This window comes from Nothobranchius furzeri, chromosome 4 (assembly GCF_043380555.1).
Source record: "Nothobranchius furzeri strain GRZ-AD chromosome 4, NfurGRZ-RIMD1, whole genome shotgun sequence".
Taxonomy (NCBI): domain Eukaryota; kingdom Metazoa; phylum Chordata; class Actinopteri; order Cyprinodontiformes; family Nothobranchiidae; genus Nothobranchius; species Nothobranchius furzeri.
The window spans coordinates 77409961-77430485 of NC_091744.1; the positions used below are offsets into that span (position 1 = coordinate 77409961).

Consider the following 20525-nt stretch of genomic DNA (forward strand, 5'->3'; position numbering starts at 1 on the left):
GCTAAATATTACACAGGCACACAATGAGATCAGCACGGGTACTTTAGTGGAAACCCTCGCAGTGCGTCACTCAGACCACTAGATGCCTCAATTTGTTGCCACAGGAATGCTGCACCATTGTCTATTTGACAGATGAGAAATTTGTCTAGTTATATGTTTTTTTATTTCCACAACTATATTTAATTTAATAACTATTTACTCTGAGTAACAGGAAGAAACATATATCCAGTGGTTATTGCATGTAACAGAATCAATGAAACCTTTCAGTAAAAATACCAACGAGTGAGAGAACAAACAAATGACGTATAATCAGACAAGCTCAAGGTCACCCCTGATCAGCCTCTTTGTTCTTAATTAGATTTGTTGATATTTTTGATCTTCACACAAAAATGAAAGACGGTTAGAGGATAAGGATGAACAGAAGTGGTCATTCAGGTGGTTGGAGTGGTGGTTAAAGGCAAGGATGTGTGGGATGAAGATGTTTGGAGAGGACTCTGAAGTTGGTTATAAATAAGAAAGAAGGAGGAGATGAAGGAAAACAAAGAACATGTTTGGTAAAAAAAAATAAAGTTCCTTTTGTTTTAGGTCACTGAGTTGAAAAGTAATCTCTGAAATAAAGAAAAGAAAAGAAAAGAAAAGAAAAAAAAGAAAAACGAAGTGATGACCGTTTAGATTCTTATAATCTATCTGGGGAGGACAAGAGCTCATGAAGCTCCAGTTAACAGGCGGCTGCAAGGAGTCAATATACACTCAACAAAAATATAAACGCAACACCTTTGTTTCTGCTTTGATTTTTCATGAGATGGACTTAAAGATCTAAAATTCATTCCAGATACAAAATATAACCATTTCTCTCAAACATTTTTCACAAATTAGTCTAAATGTGTGATAGTGAGCACCTGCGCTTTGCTGAGATAATCTAGCCCACCTCACGGGTGTGCCACATCAAGATGCTGATCTGACATCATGAGTAGTGCACAGCTGTACCTTATACTGCCCACAATAAAAGGCCACCCTGGAATGTGCAGTTTTTATGCTTTATTGGGGGTCTGGGGACTCAGAACCGATCAATATCTGGTGTGACCACCATTTGCCTCATGCAGTGCAAGACATCTTCTTCGCATCGTGTTTATCAGATTGTCAATTGTGGCCTGTGGAATGTTGGTCCACTCCTCTTCAATAGCTGTGCGAAGTTGTTGGATATTAGCGGGAACTGGTACAAGTTGTCGTATACGCCGGTCAAGCACATCCTAAACATGCTCAACGGGTGACATGTCCGGTGAGTATGCTGGCCATGCAAGAACTGGGACATTTTCAGCTTACAAGAATTGTGTACAGATCCTTGCAACATGGGGCCGTGCATTATCTTGCTGAAACATGATGTGATGTTCATGGATGTACGGCACAACAATGGGCCTCGGGATCTCATCACGGTATCTCTGTGCATTCAAAATGCCATCAATAAAATGCATTTTTAAGGTTATATGTTACGAAGCTGCCAATATTTTTCAACAACTTGACATAATTTTTATTTAATTTTCAACAATGCTTCCAGAGATTAAAGCCAAAAATAAAATACACATTGTCGCTTTAAAAATAAAAAAATGCATAACCTTTGTCCCTTTTTTGCTAACTAAACATGTCTGACTTTTTTCTAAAGCTCTGTTTAACAATCTTTAAAAACAAGGAGAAATTTTCCAATTTTTAAGTAAAATAAAAACACATTGTTGCCTTTCTTGTTATTACAGTTCTCTCTACTGCCTCCTAGTGGTTAAATGTAATTTACAGCAGATCATTTAGAACATTTATTCTGTTTTTTTGCAAACATATATTAATTAAATTAACAAAACGTTCTTACAAATCTGTCAGCGCTACTGAATTATAAATATTGAATCACAACACTGAAAATTAAAGGCTGTGTCAGAAAATGGAACAACCAGTTATTTCAGTGAAAAGTGTGTAAAGTCAGCCTGAGCACATCAGCTGCTTTGTTTGCAAACATTTTTTGTAATTTGCAGGAGAGTTTGTTTTTGCATCTGCTGCAAATAAAGTTTCACAAGGACAAAGAAAATGTTGTGAATATGAGAAATGATGAGGAAGTAATATTTAATCAGACATATTTTAGAGTTTTAATCATCTGATAGAAATTTTGACAGAGCATTGCATGTTTTGTGATGAAAGGCGAGCAGAATAAAAATGGAGACTCTAAAGTTTGATTTGAATGCACAAAGAATGACTTGATGGTTTGAGAGTTTTTTGCTGAAATATTTTGCTTTTCACTAAAGAATTTCAAGTATTTCTGAGACCGGATGTTTCATGATTTGCAGTGTGCTCCAGAATAAATGTATTTGGTGAAAAAACTTAATAAATGAAGGAAAATATTACGTGTTTTCCCTTCTGGAGCATTTGTGTTACTGCTTTCCGCTGTTGAGTTCAGAGAGATGAGAGGCTACCATATGGCCAGACAGGAAGGAGGGAGCAAGAGAGGAAGAGAGCAAAGGGGGAGAAACAAGAAATGACGGGAGGTCTGAGGGGAGGGAGAAAATGAGAAACCAAGGGAGAGTGGAGCAAAGGAAAGGGGAACGATGAGGATGACGGATATTGCGAGGGGGAACAGCCCTGGGTGATGATGAATAAGGGAGGAAGATGGGGAGTTAGTGAGTATGTGTGTGTGTGTGGGGGGGGGGGGGGGGGGGATTAAGGTGGGTGGGAGAGAGTACAGCTTGGAAGCAGAGGAGGCGACTGTCGGGGGTGTTCACTGCTCAGTGATGTGTTATGATGCGACTCTCACCACACACACACACACACACACACACACACACACACACACACACACACACACACACACACACACACACACACGTCTTTGTCATTTAGAAACACACTGATTCCATTATTTATTCATGGAGATCTTGCTGTAAATCAGGTTCTGTATCACAAACACAGTCGAGCTCCATGAAAGGCTCGTTTCTAAGGTCTTTCTCGTCATTACGCCCTGCAATATTCTGCAGGTGTTCAGAAAACAATCAGATGTTTAAGAATTTATTTCTTTTTAAACGGGGCTCACACCAGCAAACACCTTTTGTATCCTGTTTTTAGTTTTATCTGAAACAGCCTGTGCATCAGTGTTGATGCCAGAGGGATGGCGGAGGATGGTTAAAGTGATCTTAATTGTCATTTAATTTAAAATTGTTTTTCATCATCGTAGGTAAAACATAATTGCTGCTAATTTGTGTTTGATGGACAGAGTTTCAGGTGATGACCTGTATTTATAATGTTTACAGTCTAATTCCCCAAACTTACAGGTTTATCTGTGATGTATATCCTGAAAAATGTGTTAATAAACACACACCACCTCTCTCTCTCTCTCTCTCTCTCTCTCTCTCTCTCTCTCTCTCTCTCTCTCTCTCTCTCTCTCTCTCTCTCTCTCTCTCTTCTGCTCCTCACTGGTTCTCCCTCATCCTGGCTCTGTTGCCAAGGCTACCGCACAGCCTCTTGCTGCATACACCTAGACGACACTGCCGCCTGTGGATCTCTCGTTCCTCCAGGATACAAACAAAAGATAAAAACTCATCAATTCTGCATTCTTGTCTCACCCTCACACACACGAAAACGCAAACCAAAATCTCCACTTTCCAAACCCATCTCTCTCTCTCTCACACACACGTACCGTCCGCCTCCCGCTCTGTCTCCTTCACACATGCAAACACACTCCGTCGTCCCTCAGACAGAGGGGCTGTAAAAGGACTGGCGTGGTTGCTGGTGCTTGGCTCCTGATCGTTGGCTCACAGGGAGCAGAGGAGCAGATGGCAATGTGAAGACAGGCTCAGCCAGGTAAGAAGACTTATCCTAACCAGGCTATGGCTGTTCCATCCCCCCCCCCTGTCTCTCTTGTCTTTCCCCTTCTGTGGTTGTGCGACACGAGGTGAATACCAATTCCTCACCAAAGCCCCTATGGTTTTACCCTCCCGGATGTAAGAAGGTATGTGATATAGCTTCTGGATGTCTCAGTCCATCCTCTGATGAATCATTTTCCAACAGGTTGACTCTTTGATGCTGCTGTATTTTTTTAATAATCAATTTTTCTTATGCAGCCTAAAGCTTGATCATTATTTCCCCCACTATGTTGAATAATGTCTGTGTGACAATGTGGGAATTACCATATAGAGACGTGCAACAGTCCACCTCCCTGGGTGATTCATTACTAATCCATCCAGCTCCGCACTGTGTGGTCGCTCTAGCTCACCGTAGCCGTGTACGTGAGATGAATGGTGTTTTGTCTTAGCATGAATGACTGCCAGAGAATGCCATTCCTGCACTGGAACTATGATGCACCGCAACTGTGTAACATAATCTGTTTGGATTTTTTATGTCCAAGGGAATTCAGATTTATCTCCAGCAGCATGCAAATGAGTAAATAAGCAGCTTATTCATGTAGCACTCATCTCAGGAAGAAAAATCACAAAGAACAACAAGACAAATCATTAAGTCATGAGACGATCATGAAAACAAAACAAAATATCATAAAATAAAGGTAATTTAAACTAGAGATTTAAATAAAACTACTAAAATATCATAAAACAAATGAAAGGTAATTAAAAAGTCAGTTTTACAGATGAAAAAAAAAACCCATAAAAGATTTAAGGAAAAGCAGCTTTAAATAAATACTGCTGATATTTAAAGGTGTCCAGACTGTCAAGACTGAAATCAGCTCACCACGCAGTGCATTTTAATTATTCGCACCGTTGTGTGTGTATTGATGCGATTTATGCTCTGGAGTCTGATGTAAACACTAGAACAGGCCTATTTCTAAACTCTTTGATACAGAAAGCTGCAGGCTTTTGGGGGCGTTTCATGTTTTGGTCGTTAGTTGTGTATTAATATTAGAATTTTAACTCTGTGTGTGTGTGTGTGTGTGTGTGTGTGTGCGCGCGTGCATGTGCATGCGTGTGTGTGTGTGTGTGTGTACAGGATGATGAGGCAGGTCTCACGTTTCCATCCTATCATCACTTTCAATAAAGAGCTTCCTGTTGTTTCTCAGCGTTAGGACCTTTGCACACTTATTCATGGAGAAAAAGCAAACAGCCCTGTGATTTCACTGAGATTTGTCGGTGACGTCAGAGAGTGCGTTGGACAAATCAAACATTAAAAAATAGAAACAAAAACTGCAGACATAATTCCAGTGAATCTGAAATCTCCATTAAAGCTGATGCCAGCTGTCGCCACATTAAATCCACTTCTTCCTAATTGCAGCAAAGAGGTTTACTCCGCTTGGTCAGGGCTTGTTCTGCAGTGCTCCTGGAACAGAAGCCACAGTTTGTAGAACTCTGTTTAGACTCATGAATGGATGCAGATCATCATTCTAGCAGAAACCTGAGAGGATGCTGTTTATGAGAACCCAAGGACAGGAGACCTCTAGAAGGGATCGGTCTGAACGCCAGGTTTGGCTTGTTTGTTACTTAATTAGATTATCAGACAAATCAATTCTCTAAATTGTGATATTCAGATGACTTGTCTTCTTCAACGCTTTTATTTGACTTTCAACAGTGCCATAATCTTTTTACATGACTATTTCAGGTGTTGACACTTACTTCAAACCATTTATAAACATTACGAGCACTCTTGGACAGCACATTCCCATTATTTTTAGATTTTTTTGAAGATCAATATGTTTTCAGTTAATCCGAATCTTGTTTTAATTCCATATGAAGCATTCACAGACCAAACAAAAATACTAAATTTGAAATAAATAAATAAATAAATAAATAAATAAATAAATAAATAAGTAAATAAGTAAATAAATACATCAACTTCAATCAATCAATCAACTTTTATTTATAAAGCATTTTATCCTACAATACATGCAACTCAAAGTGCTTAACAAATTAAAAAGGACCCGCATACCCACATTCCCTCCCATCCCCAGAATTTTAAAAACAGGCTGACAATAAAAACCCCTTCACAACACTCATCCTCCGGCACACGCACATACACACACACACACACACACACACACACACACACACACACACACGCACGCACGCACGCACGCACACACACACACACGCACGCACGCACGCACGCACACACACGCACGCACGCACGCACGCACGCACACACGCACGCATGCACGCACGCACGCACACACACACACACAAGCACACACACACACACACACACACACACGGGCACGCACACACACACACACATGCCCCCTTCCCCATGGTAAAAAAAAACACAATTGACTGAGATCAGATGAGCCAGACCAGCTAAGATAAGGATAAGGAAACACCATCAGGGGAGCCATCCGCCCCGGCAACAGCAGATCCGCAGCAGCAGCCGAGGCACTGACACAGGGCGCCCAGGGCAGGGAGGGCAGAGACCCCCACCTCCACCTAGGCACACCTGGAAAGCACCCAGGCCACCACAGCCGACCACCGCCGCCGGGGCAGAAGGCTCCCACAGAGGAAGCTCTGGAAAAAGGTTAAATTAGGGTTAAAATATAAAATCCAAAGAGCTAAAATGCGAATTGTAATATAAAAAGTTATATAGATATTAAAATAATGTTGATCATAAATCATGGTCAAAAAAGTGTTTAAAAAGCACATATAAAGAAAGAATACATTAAATAAATAAAATAAATAAATAGATAGATAAAATAAATAAACGAAGTAATAAATTTATTTAGAAAGTGAGAGTATTCAGTTAAAAGCTAAGCTAAAAAGATGGGTCTTGAGCCTGTTCATAAAAGCATGAACATTCTCAGCAGCCCTGAGGTCCCCTGGCAGCTCGTTCCAGAGGCAAGGACCGTAGTGCTGGAAGGACGCCTTGCCGTGAATATGAGTCCTGACTTTAAGGATGACAAGGAGACGCTGCCAGAGGAGCACAGAGACCGCGTGGGTTCATACGGTAAAAGCAGTTCTGAAAGATAAGAAGGCCCAAGACCATTAAGACACTTAAAAACCATCAAAAGTATTTTGAAATCGATCCTGAAACATACGGGGAGCCAACTCAGTGATTCTAAAACTGGAGTCATGTGCTCCCACCTCCTGGTTTTCGTCAGGACACGTGCTGCTGAGTTTTGTAATTGTTGTAGACCTGTAATCCTCTTTTTAGGAAGACCAGAAAGCAGGGCATTGCAGTAGTCTATCCTACTGGTGATAAAAGCATGCATCAGCATCTCCGTATTGGCCCGAGAGAGAATGGGACGGACCCTGGTGATGTTCTTTAGATGATAAAAACCTGTTTTGGTGATATTTTTAATGTGATGGATAAAAGTCAGCTCAGACTCAAAGATGGCACCCAGGTTCTTCACTTGTGAAGATGGATTAAGAGACAGTGATTGTAATTTTGGTAAAAGCTTCTCTCTCCGGGCCTCAGGACCGATGACTAAAACTTCAGTTTTGTCCTGGTTGAGCTGGAGAAAGTTTTCCGCCATCCAGGATTTGATGTCAAAAAAGCAATTAAAAAGTGTGTCCACTGGCCGTGTGTCATCAGGAGGCACAGAGATGTACAGCTGTGTATCATCAGCGTAACTGTGGAAACATAAATAAATAAATAAATAAATAAATAAATAAATAAATGTTACTTAATGTTTTATATCGACCCAGAGCCGGCCCAAGGCATGTGCGTGTTAGGCCGGGCGTACACTGTGCGACTTTTTCACTCGCAGCACTCAGCTTCAGCTCAAACTGTACGACTTCCTCGCAGGGCAGATCTCACGAGTCATGCACTCACACTGTACGACCCAGTTCTCGGATGCGACCTGACTGCTCACACTGTACGTCTGGTAGCAACACGTCGGCCCTAAAAATATGCTAAAAATAGCCGTCTTTACACAACACGTCAGGCTTTTTTGTCTTGTTTTGCCTGTTGTCCTTCGGGAGTGCTGCAGGAGGACACAAAGGGATTTATGGGGGTTGGATGAGGAAAACGAAATGAAGAAAGTAAATCTGTGTTTTGTGATCAGTTTGATTTGACATGAACACGACAAACACGCTTTCTTGACAATCTTTGTGAGTAAAAAAAACGTGTAGAAATTAAAACGAACAACGTGTGTTATTAGGGAAATAGCGGGGAGCGGCGTTGATGCAGGATTGCGCATGCGCCGTGAGCAGTTCTGATACTTTTTGGGTCGCAGCTGCTCGCAGCGCCGCTTCAACAGTGCGATACCCTCACGAGGGACGAGCAAAATATTAAACACGCCAGAAGTCCGTGCGAGCTCACGATTGCTGATCGGCAGCTGGTCACGTGGTGTTAATCGCCTCTCGTAACCCCCTGTACACTACACGACGCTCGGTGCAAAACTCGCCCCGATCTCGTGGATTCTCGCACGAGTGGAAAATCGGCTCAAAAAAGTGAAAAAGTCGCACAGTGTACGCCCGGCTTTAAGCAACTGCTTGAGGCCTCTATCCCACCAAGGGGTGCCCAAGAGCACCAAGAAAGCGTGAGAAATTAAATGCATGAATACCTTTGAATAATACAAACTAAATGATATTACCAACATAAAAACAATTATTAGATTATTTTCTGTAGTGTCATTTCATGTTGTAGTGATTGCATGATTTAAATGTTTTCAATTCAAAGATTCTTTATTAATCTCCAAATTTTTAAAAACAAATTTTGAAAACAGAAGATTGTAAGCTTCACTTGTTTACTGTAAATTCAGTTTTATTTCTGCTGATGTTACTTTCAAATAGTTGAATTAATATACCACACTTAAAAAACATCGCATTTCAAAACGTGGTTTAATTAGAGTATATTTTTGGTTAGTTTTCTACTCCTAAAAAGTTACAATTAATAGCCATAATAACACCCGTATGATGTAAGCTAATTACAAAAGATGCGAATGACAGTGGGTACATTACACACACTGATAGCCTATGAATAATCAATCATCTGGTGTTGACTTGTTGGAATAGATCTCCGGACCCCACGTGACTCTCAGTTAGTAGACGCCATATTGGCAGGAAAAAAAGGTAAACAAACACGGATCGTAAACATGAACATGAACGGGATCGGCTTGGATTTTACTTCGTCTGAGTTTACTTCACACTTTAAAGCCGAAGAAATCGTTTTATATAGTCAGAAATTAAATAGACTGAACATCTCCGACCCTTACCGTGCCCCTGGGATACTTTTTAAAAACGCCAGAAGCTGTCGGAGCGGACTTCTTACCGGACCTGGCCGGGGAACCCCTTGGGATTTCCCCAGAGGAGCTGGCCCAAGTGGCTGGGGAGAGGGAAGTCTGGGCCTCTCGACGCTACTGCCCCCGTAACCCGACTCCGGATAAGCGGATGAAAATGGATGGATGGACAAATAACAGATTTACACGTGAGTAGTTTAAATAGAGCGCTGTGCTCTTTGAAAGTATAAACTGAACGCCAAGATAAATCACTAGTTTGATTGTTTTCTGTGAATAAAATTAATATGTCAGGCAGGAGCGTCTCAGGATCTGTCTGAGATCCGTCTCTGTGAGACAGATAATAGCAATCCAAAGTGCTTTTTATGTGTGATCTGACAATTGATCAACCATTAAAAATTAAATACAGCTTAGCCGGTTAATTGCTGTGATCATAAAACACGTAAACGGCAGCACGCAGAACTCACGAGGCAACGTTTTACGTGATGTTTACTTGTTGCTATGAGTAATAAGACAGAAAAAGCCTCGCCAAAATAAGTTTAGGAAGCCCACTAAGAATCGTAATAAAAGCATTTACAATAAATACCATACACAGTTGAGGAAACATGGGTTTAAGTACCTGATATGAAGTAGTCGCTGCATAAGCGAAAACCTTTACTCTCGGGATCCCACAGCTTCATTTTAGCCCGGTCACTAGCGCGTTTTATTACAATGATCCAACGTTTGCCGCGCTCCGGATCTTGGGGAGTCCTGTAGATGGCTCATCCCTTATGTCGTCCGTGTCTGTTCTGCATCCTGGGGCACAACAGGAATCTACCATAGTTCCTGTCTGATTGAGTTTTCTGACAATAACAAACAGTCCAGCTGCCGGCTTCTGCATGCCAATATGGCGCCGTTTCGATTTGAACTGTTGCATGCCGGGAGAAGTGACGTCAACTCCCGGAGATCTATGGGGGGCCCCAAAGGAAAACCTGCTTATGGCCCCACAAATGCTTGGGCCGGCCCTGTACCTTTTGCCCCAAAAGAATAAAAAAGACAAAAGTTAAACCTTTTATTTTTCCCCCCTTGATGTGGAAAAAAGTAATAAATAAAACAAGATTTGGGCAAAAATGTAACTAAATTAGACACAAAAACACTTAACTGAATGTATTTACTGCTTTAGTCAAATTTGGTTCTGCTTCTGAACATTACAATGGATTTAATTTAATCGATCATAAAAAAAGCTTACATTTTTTAAATATTTCATTCTACAATCTAAAACTGTTTAATATTATTCTATTAATATATTGTTGGAAATGTTTTGATGTGGCGTGAGGAGAAATAAAGCATGGATTTTATTTATTTATTTATTTTAAATAAGGTCTACAATTACCTCGGTGTTGCAGAAAAATAAAAAACTTCCTGTCTGGTTAAAGCTCAAGACACACCACCAAATAAAGTCTGTGAAATAAAATCATTTATTTACCCCAAGGAACAAAAGCAAAGAGACGCAGGGATTTTTTTTCAGTTAATATTTCAGAAAGACAAACGTGGATATTGTCGTTGCTCCTTTAATGTAAATGTATGTTTGTGCTTTTCATTTTTCATGCCGTGTGCTCGCCAGAGTGTGTACATGTATGTGTGTACATGTGTGCAACGCAGAATATTGGTTGCCACAGTTACCAAAACGCCAACCTCACTGCGTCACTGCCAGACAACCTTCATGCGAAAAAAAACATGTTCCTGTCCTCCCGTTTATCCATCCTTCCACTCATCTCCATGTTCACCTATTGTTTAAAAATGGAATCCAACAAATCCATGGCTGTGGGTGTGCATGTGTGACTTTATATACATTGCATGTATGCACATTGCCATGGCTACGAGCAGTGCTAACTAGCGTCATCACTTCAAATCCACCACACAGCAAGTAAAGAGAGGAAGAAAAGGACTCAAAACAGCTCCCTTCTGTTCAATACCTACACACACACACACACACACACACACACAGGTCTTTGGCCACTGGTGTGGTCTCATATTCCGCTGAGCTCACCCCATTCGTTCAACAGGGTCCAGTGGCACAGAAGAGGAGGAGGTGGGAGAGGGGCACAGGGAAGGCATACTGATGCGACTGGAGCAATCTGAATGTGTTTCTGAGGGTGTCGGCGTAGTCTGGCTTGAATCATCTCTGCCTCTGAGGGAAGGAAAGAGCAAGAGAAGGAGAAGAAATATTGACAGTTTACTGTGTCGCCTCACTTCTCCATCCTCCGCACAAGAAGGCACAGCTGGGAGCTGACACGGGTGCTACTTTGATCCATATCTGAAGGAGACTGGATTACTAACCCTGTCTCAGTGTGACCAGTTGATTTGGTCTCAGTTTGTTTTAATTCCATTCTGCTTCTTCTCTGTTTTTTTAATGTAAAAAAGACGTCAAAGAGATGAAACATTTGGTTCGTCTTATGTCCTTCAGAACTAACTTTGCCTCACGATGGCTGACAACAACCAGTTGCCAAAGGATACAGGATTCAAACTGATCATGTGATCTGACTCCTTCACCAGTTCCCTGCTGTCTCTTGTAGGTAAGTCACATGACTGGTCTTCCAGATGGGGACATTATAATTTTTTTGTCGTGTTCATTGTTGGCTGATTAGCCATTGATGAAAAACTTCCTCCAAATTCATGCATGATAATTTTAGTCGTAAGCAACACATTCAGAGAGAGCGGTGAACAGAAGCCCCCGTTTTCACACTTCCACACAAATCAGCCAAATGTGCAAAACACCTTTATTAATGATGGACGGACCGAAGTGGAGGGCAGGAAAAAAGGTCTCTGAATACACTGTGTGTGTGTGTGTGTGTGTGTGTGTGTGTGTGTGTGTGTGTGTGTGTGTGTGTGTGTGTGTGTGTGTGTGTGTGTGTGTGTGTGTGTGTGTGTGTGTGTGTGTGTGTGTGTGTGTCATGTCAGTGGATGATAATGCTTGGGACGGATGAGAGGGATGAGAGCCACTCTGTTGCCAAGGTGACGGACAGGGCTGTAAACACGCTACCCCTGACTCATCTCTCCACAATGGAGCATTTCTCTCTCTTTAGCACACACACACACACACACACACACACACACACACACACACACACACACACACACACACACACACACACACACACACACACACACACACACACACACACACACACACACACACACACACACACACACACACACACACACACACACACACACACACAGATTTGTACAATGGAGTCCAATCTAAGGGAGACAAGAGGATCCAGAGATGAGAGCCACTCCAAGCCGCTTAGCTGTACATCTGAATAGGCCCATGGAATAAATGCAGCCCTTTCTGTCATGCACACGCTCATTTAGAAACACACAATCACACACATTTACACAACATAACAAATGCAAACAACATGCTAATGAAGCTACACTCATGGAGGGAGGGTGGGTGTGTTTCAAATGTACACACTTTGTTGACCATAGAAGCAGAACCCTACACATGTGCACCTTGTTAGTCCATTGCTCGCACTGAATTTCTACAAGGTGACCATGCAGGCCTCTAAAACCACTAAACAAATCCACACTAACTATCCTATCCACCACATTTCCAGATAGCTAATAATATTTATTTAAATAAACACTTGGGTCCCTTTTTAAGTCTATTTGTGTGTTTTCTTGCATTTTTATCTTTAAAAGTTATATTAATAGTCTTGGATGAGCTGCAATAGATGGAATAATTATTATTTTTTACCAGGGGGATCATGACCCGTCGGCTGAGTAGCTCCACCCGTTCTCACACTGAAGACTCCATCTTCCTGAGGCCTGATGAGGACCCCGTCTGGCTGGATGAACCCACAAAAAATGAAAAATTAGGCGATGGAGCCCCTAAAAAGGATGGGCTCCCCGGCTGTCAGGATGGCCCAGCAGGAAGTCCGAACCAGCAGGGAGAGGAGGTGCTTGGTCACAAGTTGTTTACACTTGTGATTGAGATTTACTGCTGGGCTGTTCTGTTTATTGCCTCCCAAGTCATGGTAAGAGTAAGAACCTTTGGTAACACTTTACAATAAGGGTCCCTTTATTAATGTTACTAAGTGCATTATAAAGCAGTAATAACCAAAGGGTCCCTTTGCTGATGTTACCATTATTAACCATTAACTGTCCTTAAGGTTAAGACAAATGGCAAATGGGGGTGTCAGCTTAGTTATGCCTTACAAAATACAGTTAAGCAGTTGTTATTACTTTGTTTAATAGGTTATTAATGCTTAATAATGCACTAAGTAACTTTAATGAAGGGATCCTTATTGTAAAATGTCAGCATTTTTTTACGTCACAAACTTGAAGTTAAATTGTAAAATCAATTACTCGTTAGTCTTTCAAAAGTTTGAATTCTCCAGAATTGGACTCTTCTGTCTTTCATTTTCTCTTGTATCCTCAATGACTTCATGTTTGATTCATACCAGAGAAAAGGGAGCAGGTGCAAAATTACCATAAGTAATAAAAAGAAAAGCTTATTAAAGGCGGCCATGCTTGATCTATTTACCCATTATCAGTGCCTGCATAAGAGGTCATCTGTTTTTTTTTTCTCCGCTTGGTTTAGTGAAGAGCAGCGGCCTGACTAACAGGTGCATGAGTGGCCTGAGCTGTGACAACCTAACCGGCATCTCTCCATCTTCTCAGGGGTACTGGGTGTTCTTTGTGCTGGAAGGAAACGGACCACTCTCTTCCATCTACAAAGCCCTGCAGGTCATCGACTTCTACCTGAGCTTCGTTCTACCGTGCCAGACGATTTTTGGAACGGATGTAAGTGCCAGTACTGGATGTGATCTCCAGGGCAGCGGGAACTTTAGGACGTAAACAAAACATTTGACATCTAACTTTTTGTCCCTTCTTCCTGCAACGGTTAGTCCAAGCTGCTGATGAAAGAGTTGGAAAACACCAGCCAGCACAACTGGATCGTTCGTGGCACTGCAGGAATCGGAGTGACCATCTGTGCTGTCATGGTAAGATTCTCAAACGAGTGAATTTTCAGATTTCTTGACCACATTTTAATGGACTTGAATGAGGCTTCATGGATCGTTTATCCTCAGGTCATCAACATAGTGTGTAAGTGGCACTATGGTACTGATTTATGGTCGTCAGAATCCATAACAAGGGACATCGGTGACCGGCGTCAGTCTGTGAGCCGCCAGCCCTCCTTCACCCTCTCAGAGTGGACGGATGCTCAAGAGGATCTGCTAGATCTGGATCCTATCCCTCAGACTCCTGTCTTCGATCTGGGCACGGACACCAAAATGGAAGCGGATGCTTCCACTCTGACTGTCACACCAGTGGGGCTTCAGGAGAGGTTAGAAAATGGCATTTTGCTCAGGAGCAGCACATTTTGTAGTAAAATTTACTTTGTCAAGTGAAAAAGACATTTTTTGTACTGTTTTTGTATGCAGCAGCAGGACAACATGTGCCTCTTTCAAGCACATGTATTTTACAGACCTCTCATCTTTGCAAACTAATCTTGACTTGATCACACAGGAGAGGCTCCAACGTGTCTCTGACGTTGGACATGTGCACACCAGGCTGCACGGAGCCCTATGGCTACGGAGCCCAGCTGTCTCCCAGAGATCAATCAGCCCAGGAGTACCTCCGACAGGGAACACACGTCCTGACCCCTGCCATGCTACACACAAGGGCCATGGATGACCAAAACCTGCAGGCTGAGTTTTATGTGAGTGCAGTCGCTCAGCCACCCACGCAGTAGATGAACAGAGACGCACCGGAAAACACGTACACTCACACAGACATACATAGATGACAGCACTAATGCACACACCCACACACACACAAACACCCAGCAGAGCTCATAACACACCCGTAAGCTTTTACACCGCTTGTCAGTGGGCGAAGGATGCAGGACTATGAGTATTTTTGCATATGAAAACCCAGAGGAGTCCAGCGTCTGCTAGGCAGAAAAAAATATGCACTCAAGATCATGCACAGTCAGATGCCTTCAAATCAAGAACAATTAGAAAACAGCGTGACTTCATGTCTTTAAATATTATCTTTCTCTTTGGCATCAGGATGTTACTGTCAGAACTGGGTTTTCTAGCACCAATTGTCCATTTTTCAATTGCCAGGAAACTCCCATGAACTTTGTGGACCCAAAGGAGTACAACTACCCGGGCCTGGTGAGAAAGAACCGCTACAAAACCATTTTACCCAGTGAGTCCAGCTGCATAACAAGACACTGGACATAACAGACAGACCGTGTTCACATATATATATATATATATATGTTTGCATGATTTGAATCGATCATGAAAGAGCGGTTCTCATTTGTGTTTTTGTCCCACCGTCCACCTACAGACACGCACAGCAGAGTCATCTTGAAGTCGCAGGATGAAGACGATTTTCTCTCCACCTACATCAACGCTAATTATCTTAAAGTAGGTGGAAATGTTTGTGATTATGTTCCAACTCAGAGGTTTTTCTGGTCGAATGTGTCCAGTCAAGGACTGTGTGCGTATTTATTTATTTATTTTTTCACATTTGTTTGCAGGGCTATGGGGACGAGGAGAACGCATACATTGCCACGCAAGGACCGACTGTCAACACCGTAGGGGACTTCTGGAGGATGGTGTGGCAGGAGAAGAGCCCGATTATAGTGATGATCACCAACCTGGAGGAGAAGAATGAGGTCATTGTGATGATGTGAAGGATGCGGATGATCGTTTCTAAATTTGAACAAATTAGAACAGTTGTTTTTTGCTTTTTTTTTTGTTGTTGTTTGTTTGTTTAACCTGAGAGGTCCATTGTTATCTCTCGTGTGTGTGTTTGAGTAGAAATGTGCAGAGTACTGGCCCGAGGACACTGTGACCCATGAGGGAATAGAGATTACCGTCGTTTCGGTAACCGAAGAAGATGACTACAGTTTGAGGGTGTTTACTCTGACAGTGAGTCACCAATAAAAAAAAAGAAGAATCTGCTCATAAACTACTCAAAAATCTTTTGAAGTAAATCTAAGTTAGGTGTTCATTTTCTTTGGAATAGAAGTCGTCTCAATATCTGGAATTTATTTTATACTGAAAAAAAAGTTTTTAATGATTATTTCTGACTTCACTCTGAGTTTTTCATGCAGGCTAAACATGAAAATAGTCTCACCTATTTCCTGCATTAGTTTCTGGTAGAAAATAGATGGTGAAGGATTAGAAAAGCCTGACAGATCTACATCACACTGGCACTTAAAGTTCAAGGACTCACCCATCTGGACTCACGACGGGGAAGGTTGTTCATTTTGGCGCACAGGAAACAGTCTCGGCTAGTAGAAGCTAACTGTTAGCATTAGGAACTCCACCACACAGCAGAACTCCTCCAGGCTTGTGTTATTTGTGGAGATAAAACATCAACGTTGTAAAACGCACAGAATCAGTGGTAAAGTCACATTGCTGTTATCAAATCAGAGGAAGGTTGTCCAAATATTAGGAAATAAGACTCCAAATCCTGCCATCTGAAGCTCAGCTGTGATTCTAGTTCCTGGAAATGGCACATCAGTCGTCCGCCCCCCCCCCCGCGAGAATGACCTACAAGTCATTCCTTCCTACTAGACTGCAAATGTATTGATTAAACAAAATTCCGCACCTTTAACTAAATCTAAGTTATTTAAGTGTGAAATTTATTTGGAATAGAAATGATCAATATTACAATACGCTTGAATCAAAGTTTAATCAGATCGAATTGCCTCTTTGATTACTTTTCATTATTATTTCACTTTAGTAAAACATCTGCCGAAAGTGAGATCTAAATTTGAGGGTTTTGAGTTCCTAAAATATTTGTTCATGAGCTATATCTAAACAATTAAAAAAATAAAACACACAAAACAAGAGTCAACTATAGGGAGTCTCATAATTAAAGACATCACATAAGCTGCCTTTTCCTGTTTCTGTTGACAGCTGGACGTGCTTTAAAATGTGTACACCCATAAATTCCCTCCTCAACGACCAAATCGAGTTCTGTTTTCTGCATTTCACCGTGATTCAATCAGACTTCTGTACAGTCAAAAATCTAAACCACCGAATTGACTCACAAGAGAAATATCTCTTTGATGATTAACATTCTGGCGTGGAACATATCTGTGCCGTTTGAGTGGCTCGTGATGATTTGTATTTATTTTGGGGGCCAGGGTGGCTTTGGCAGCTAATGCAGCCTGCGTCTGATTTAATAAGCTCAGAGGGATCGTTACATAAATGTGCAGTGAGTTAAAAGCACTTGGTTTGTTTATCTCTGGTTATTTTGTTGATGTGCTTCATTTCTAATTAGTGCCACACATGTGGCAAATACTCAGGAGATGATGGAGGCTGACAGATTGACAGTGCACCGCAACAGATTGATGAAAATTTCATGTTTTATGTGCATGTTTGTGTTATCAGTGTGAGGAGGAGAAGCGGACTCTAAAGCATTACTGGTACACCTCCTGGCCAGATCAGAAGACTCCAGACAAGGCTCCACCCCTGCTGGAGCTGGTGCAGGAAGTGGAGCGAGCCCGAGACGAAGCTCTGCCCTCTAGTGGACCGATAATAGTTCACTGCAGGTACAGAGATTAAAAATGTTTGTAACAAAAGGAGCAAACAAAGTGCTCATATTTAATTAAACATAATAATGTATTTTTGTTTTTTTGCCCCTCACAGTGCTGGTATTGGTCGAACTGGCTGTTTCATTGCCACCTCAATCCTGTGTAAGCAGCTGAGGACTGAGGGTGTGGCTGACATCCTGAGAACCACCTGTCAGCTCCGTCTGGACAGGTGAGACAAACTTTCCTTTCATGCAGCCAGGGGCGCCCCCAGAAATTTTTGATAAGGGTGGCCAGATGGGGCCAAAAAAATTTTGGGGTGGCACACCAAATTGATCCTCGTGGTAACTCTGGGAGAGTTTAGCATGGGGTGATACATTGCGTTGCTTCTTTATTCTTTTTTATTAAAAAACAATATGTATCCAAATGTAACTTAAATTTGAGTTAGAATGTCAAAAATTACATTTCAGTTATTTGAAATGTTATTTCAAATTTAATTTTAGAATTTGTTTTTATTATTTAATTCACCTGTTGCCTTCACAAAAACTATGGTGATATAAAATCTTTTGTTAATGGTGCACAGCAGAAACAAACTCTTTTTTTTTATTTGGATTATTTCTGTACTCTAACTGTATAATTTGTTATATGATTTTTATATTTATGTCTTCATTAAATGAGATGCATTTATGGTTTGAGTGAATATTAATATGATTTATTAACATGAGGGTGGGGGGGGGGCAGCATTTTTCACCCCTTGGGGCACCACTGCATTTAGAGCCAAGCTGACGGGATCTGATTTGTTTCCAAATTAGAAGAGAAAGTGAGTCATCCGCTTTGTTTAAAGTTCTACAATTAGTCTTTTTAAAACTGCCAAACAGTTTTCTTTTTATTGTTATTGAACCAAAACAGACACAGAAGTCAGTGCTATAAAAATACACTTTATCATTGGTTTATTTTGATCAAGTTCTGGTCTAATTTGGTTTTGACTCATTTCATGAAGTCACAGGAGAGCCCGTTTATTAATTGCCTTCATGATTTCACACAAAACTGCATGAAAAGCAGCTTTTAAAGAGGTATAAGTCACACTTACTTAAAAAGTATAAACGTTATGACTTCTGCTTTGTACAAGTTATTTCAGAAAACATTTGTACTCATTCCTGCATTAGCTTCTGAGAGAAAATGGACAGTGAAACACTAGGATTTGAAAAGTCTGACAGATCTACGTCACACTGTCACTTAACATTCATGGACTCAACCATCTTGACTCGCAACGGGGAAGGCTGTTGTTGGTTTAGCGTCCAGGAAACAGAAGAGAGCGCCGTCTTGGCTGGTAGAAGCTAACCAATAGCATTAGCAACTCCACAACACTGCAGAACTCCTTCATGCTTGTGTTATTTGTGGAGATAAAACTTTGTTGCAAAGGAAATTGAGTCAGTAGAAGAGTTGTGTTGCTGTTAGCCAATCAGAGGTGAGATGTCCAAATATCAGAAAATAAATCTCCAAATCCTGCTGTCTGAAGCTATCTTCTCCTTTGGCTGAATTATCCATGCTGAAACAGGCGCTCCAGAACTTTTTTTTTTTACCCCAGAGTATGACTTACAAGGCATTCATTCCTACTATAGAGCACAACAAAATTTTGGTCCTTTACTCAATGGACAGTTATATTAAAACCGTGACATAGAATTTTTAAACAGTTGATCATAAATGCTCCCTCAGCAGCAACTATCTTGAACATGAGAGGGGGCTCTATTCTAATTTGTGATGTCACAAACGGGGACTTTTTGAAATGTCTTGTTTTAGGCACATAACTCCTAGAACCAACACTGATGGAAAACAGATGGATGTTTTATTTTTGTATGAGTGTTTATAAAGGTAGTAGAAACCCACATGGCAGCACAAAAAAGTGCAAACGGTGAGTTCTGAGTAATATGTTCCTGTAAACTGAGAAAACCAAATGTCTGCAGTCGTGCACAGAGAATATAGAGACATTTTTAAAATTCCTTAACCTTTTGTCTTCTGTGTGTGTTTATCAGAGGTGGGATGATTCAGACATGTGAGCAGTACCAGTTTGTGCATCATGTCCTCAGCCTGTACGAGAAGCAGCTGTCTCACACTGCTGAGGAGTAGGGCGAGTGATGGCTGCAGCCACACCCAGACCGAGACACACCACTGTACACCATACCGCCCACGGTGGTATGCACCATCATCACACAATCTCACCCTTTAACTTTACTTCAAACCACATTCTTCTCTCCATCCGTTGCAGACCAGCTCACATGGGACTGAGTGGCTGACGAAATCTGTACTTATTGTTTTTGTTTTCTTTTTCGAAAAATTAAACAAGAGGGCGGTTTAGATTCAGCCCTCCCACAAGAAGGATAATCCTAATTGAAAACTGTAGAGGCATCTTTCACACAGCGAGGCCCAAACTAATCTAAAACCCAAAGTCGCTGCATCATTTCATTTTGCTCTGCTGAGAGTTGTTTTTATCACGCTAAAGTTCATAACTCTTGGACGTCAAGGCCGTTTTACTCCCTTTTGGTCTGAAATAGCTCCCTTACATAATGATTGTACAGCTGTCAAAAGGTCAAACAGGAAGTGAAGAACTTTCAGTTTCACACCGTTAGATCAGAAGGGCCGTCTACAGCACAAGTGCCAGTATAGTTTTAATCTACAGAGATAATCAAATGCCAGCCTAATTTGTAACATGAGTTAAATTCCACCAAGCTTTTTCTCTCTGACTCTTTTAATGTAAAAATAATAATAATACAGAAGGTCTGAGTCACTTCATCTTCAGGTTGCATGGTGCTAAGTGTTCATTAAAGGCATGTGCAA

General features: G+C 41.4%; 1 protein-coding gene across 4 annotated transcripts; it reads left to right on the top strand.

Annotated features, from left to right (window-relative positions):
- Window positions 1–3695: 3695 nt before the first annotated feature.
- On the top strand, window positions 3696–19954 carry ptpn5 (protein tyrosine phosphatase non-receptor type 5). Of its 4 annotated transcripts, none has more exons than XM_015964898.3 (14): window positions 3696–3834; window positions 11589–11697; window positions 12888–13164; window positions 13811–13933; window positions 14038–14133; window positions 14221–14477; window positions 14660–14852; window positions 15262–15346; window positions 15491–15570; window positions 15684–15821; window positions 15967–16077; window positions 17551–17711; window positions 17809–17922; window positions 19724–19954. In XM_015964898.3, the coding sequence occupies exons 3-14, from the start codon at window positions 12895–12897 to the stop codon at window positions 19815–19817; spliced, it is 1722 nt and encodes a 573-aa protein (XP_015820384.3). In that variant the 5' UTR covers window positions 3696–3834; window positions 11589–11697; window positions 12888–12894; the 3' UTR covers window positions 19818–19954. The 4 variants fall into 4 exon arrangements, with proteins under 4 accessions (XP_015820384.3, XP_054589227.2, XP_054589226.2 ...); XM_054733252.2 differs by lacking the exon at window positions 3696–3834 and adding an exon at window positions 3913–3982; XM_054733251.2 differs by lacking the exon at window positions 3696–3834 and adding an exon at window positions 11298–11419.
- Window positions 19955–20525: the final 571 nt, after the last annotated feature.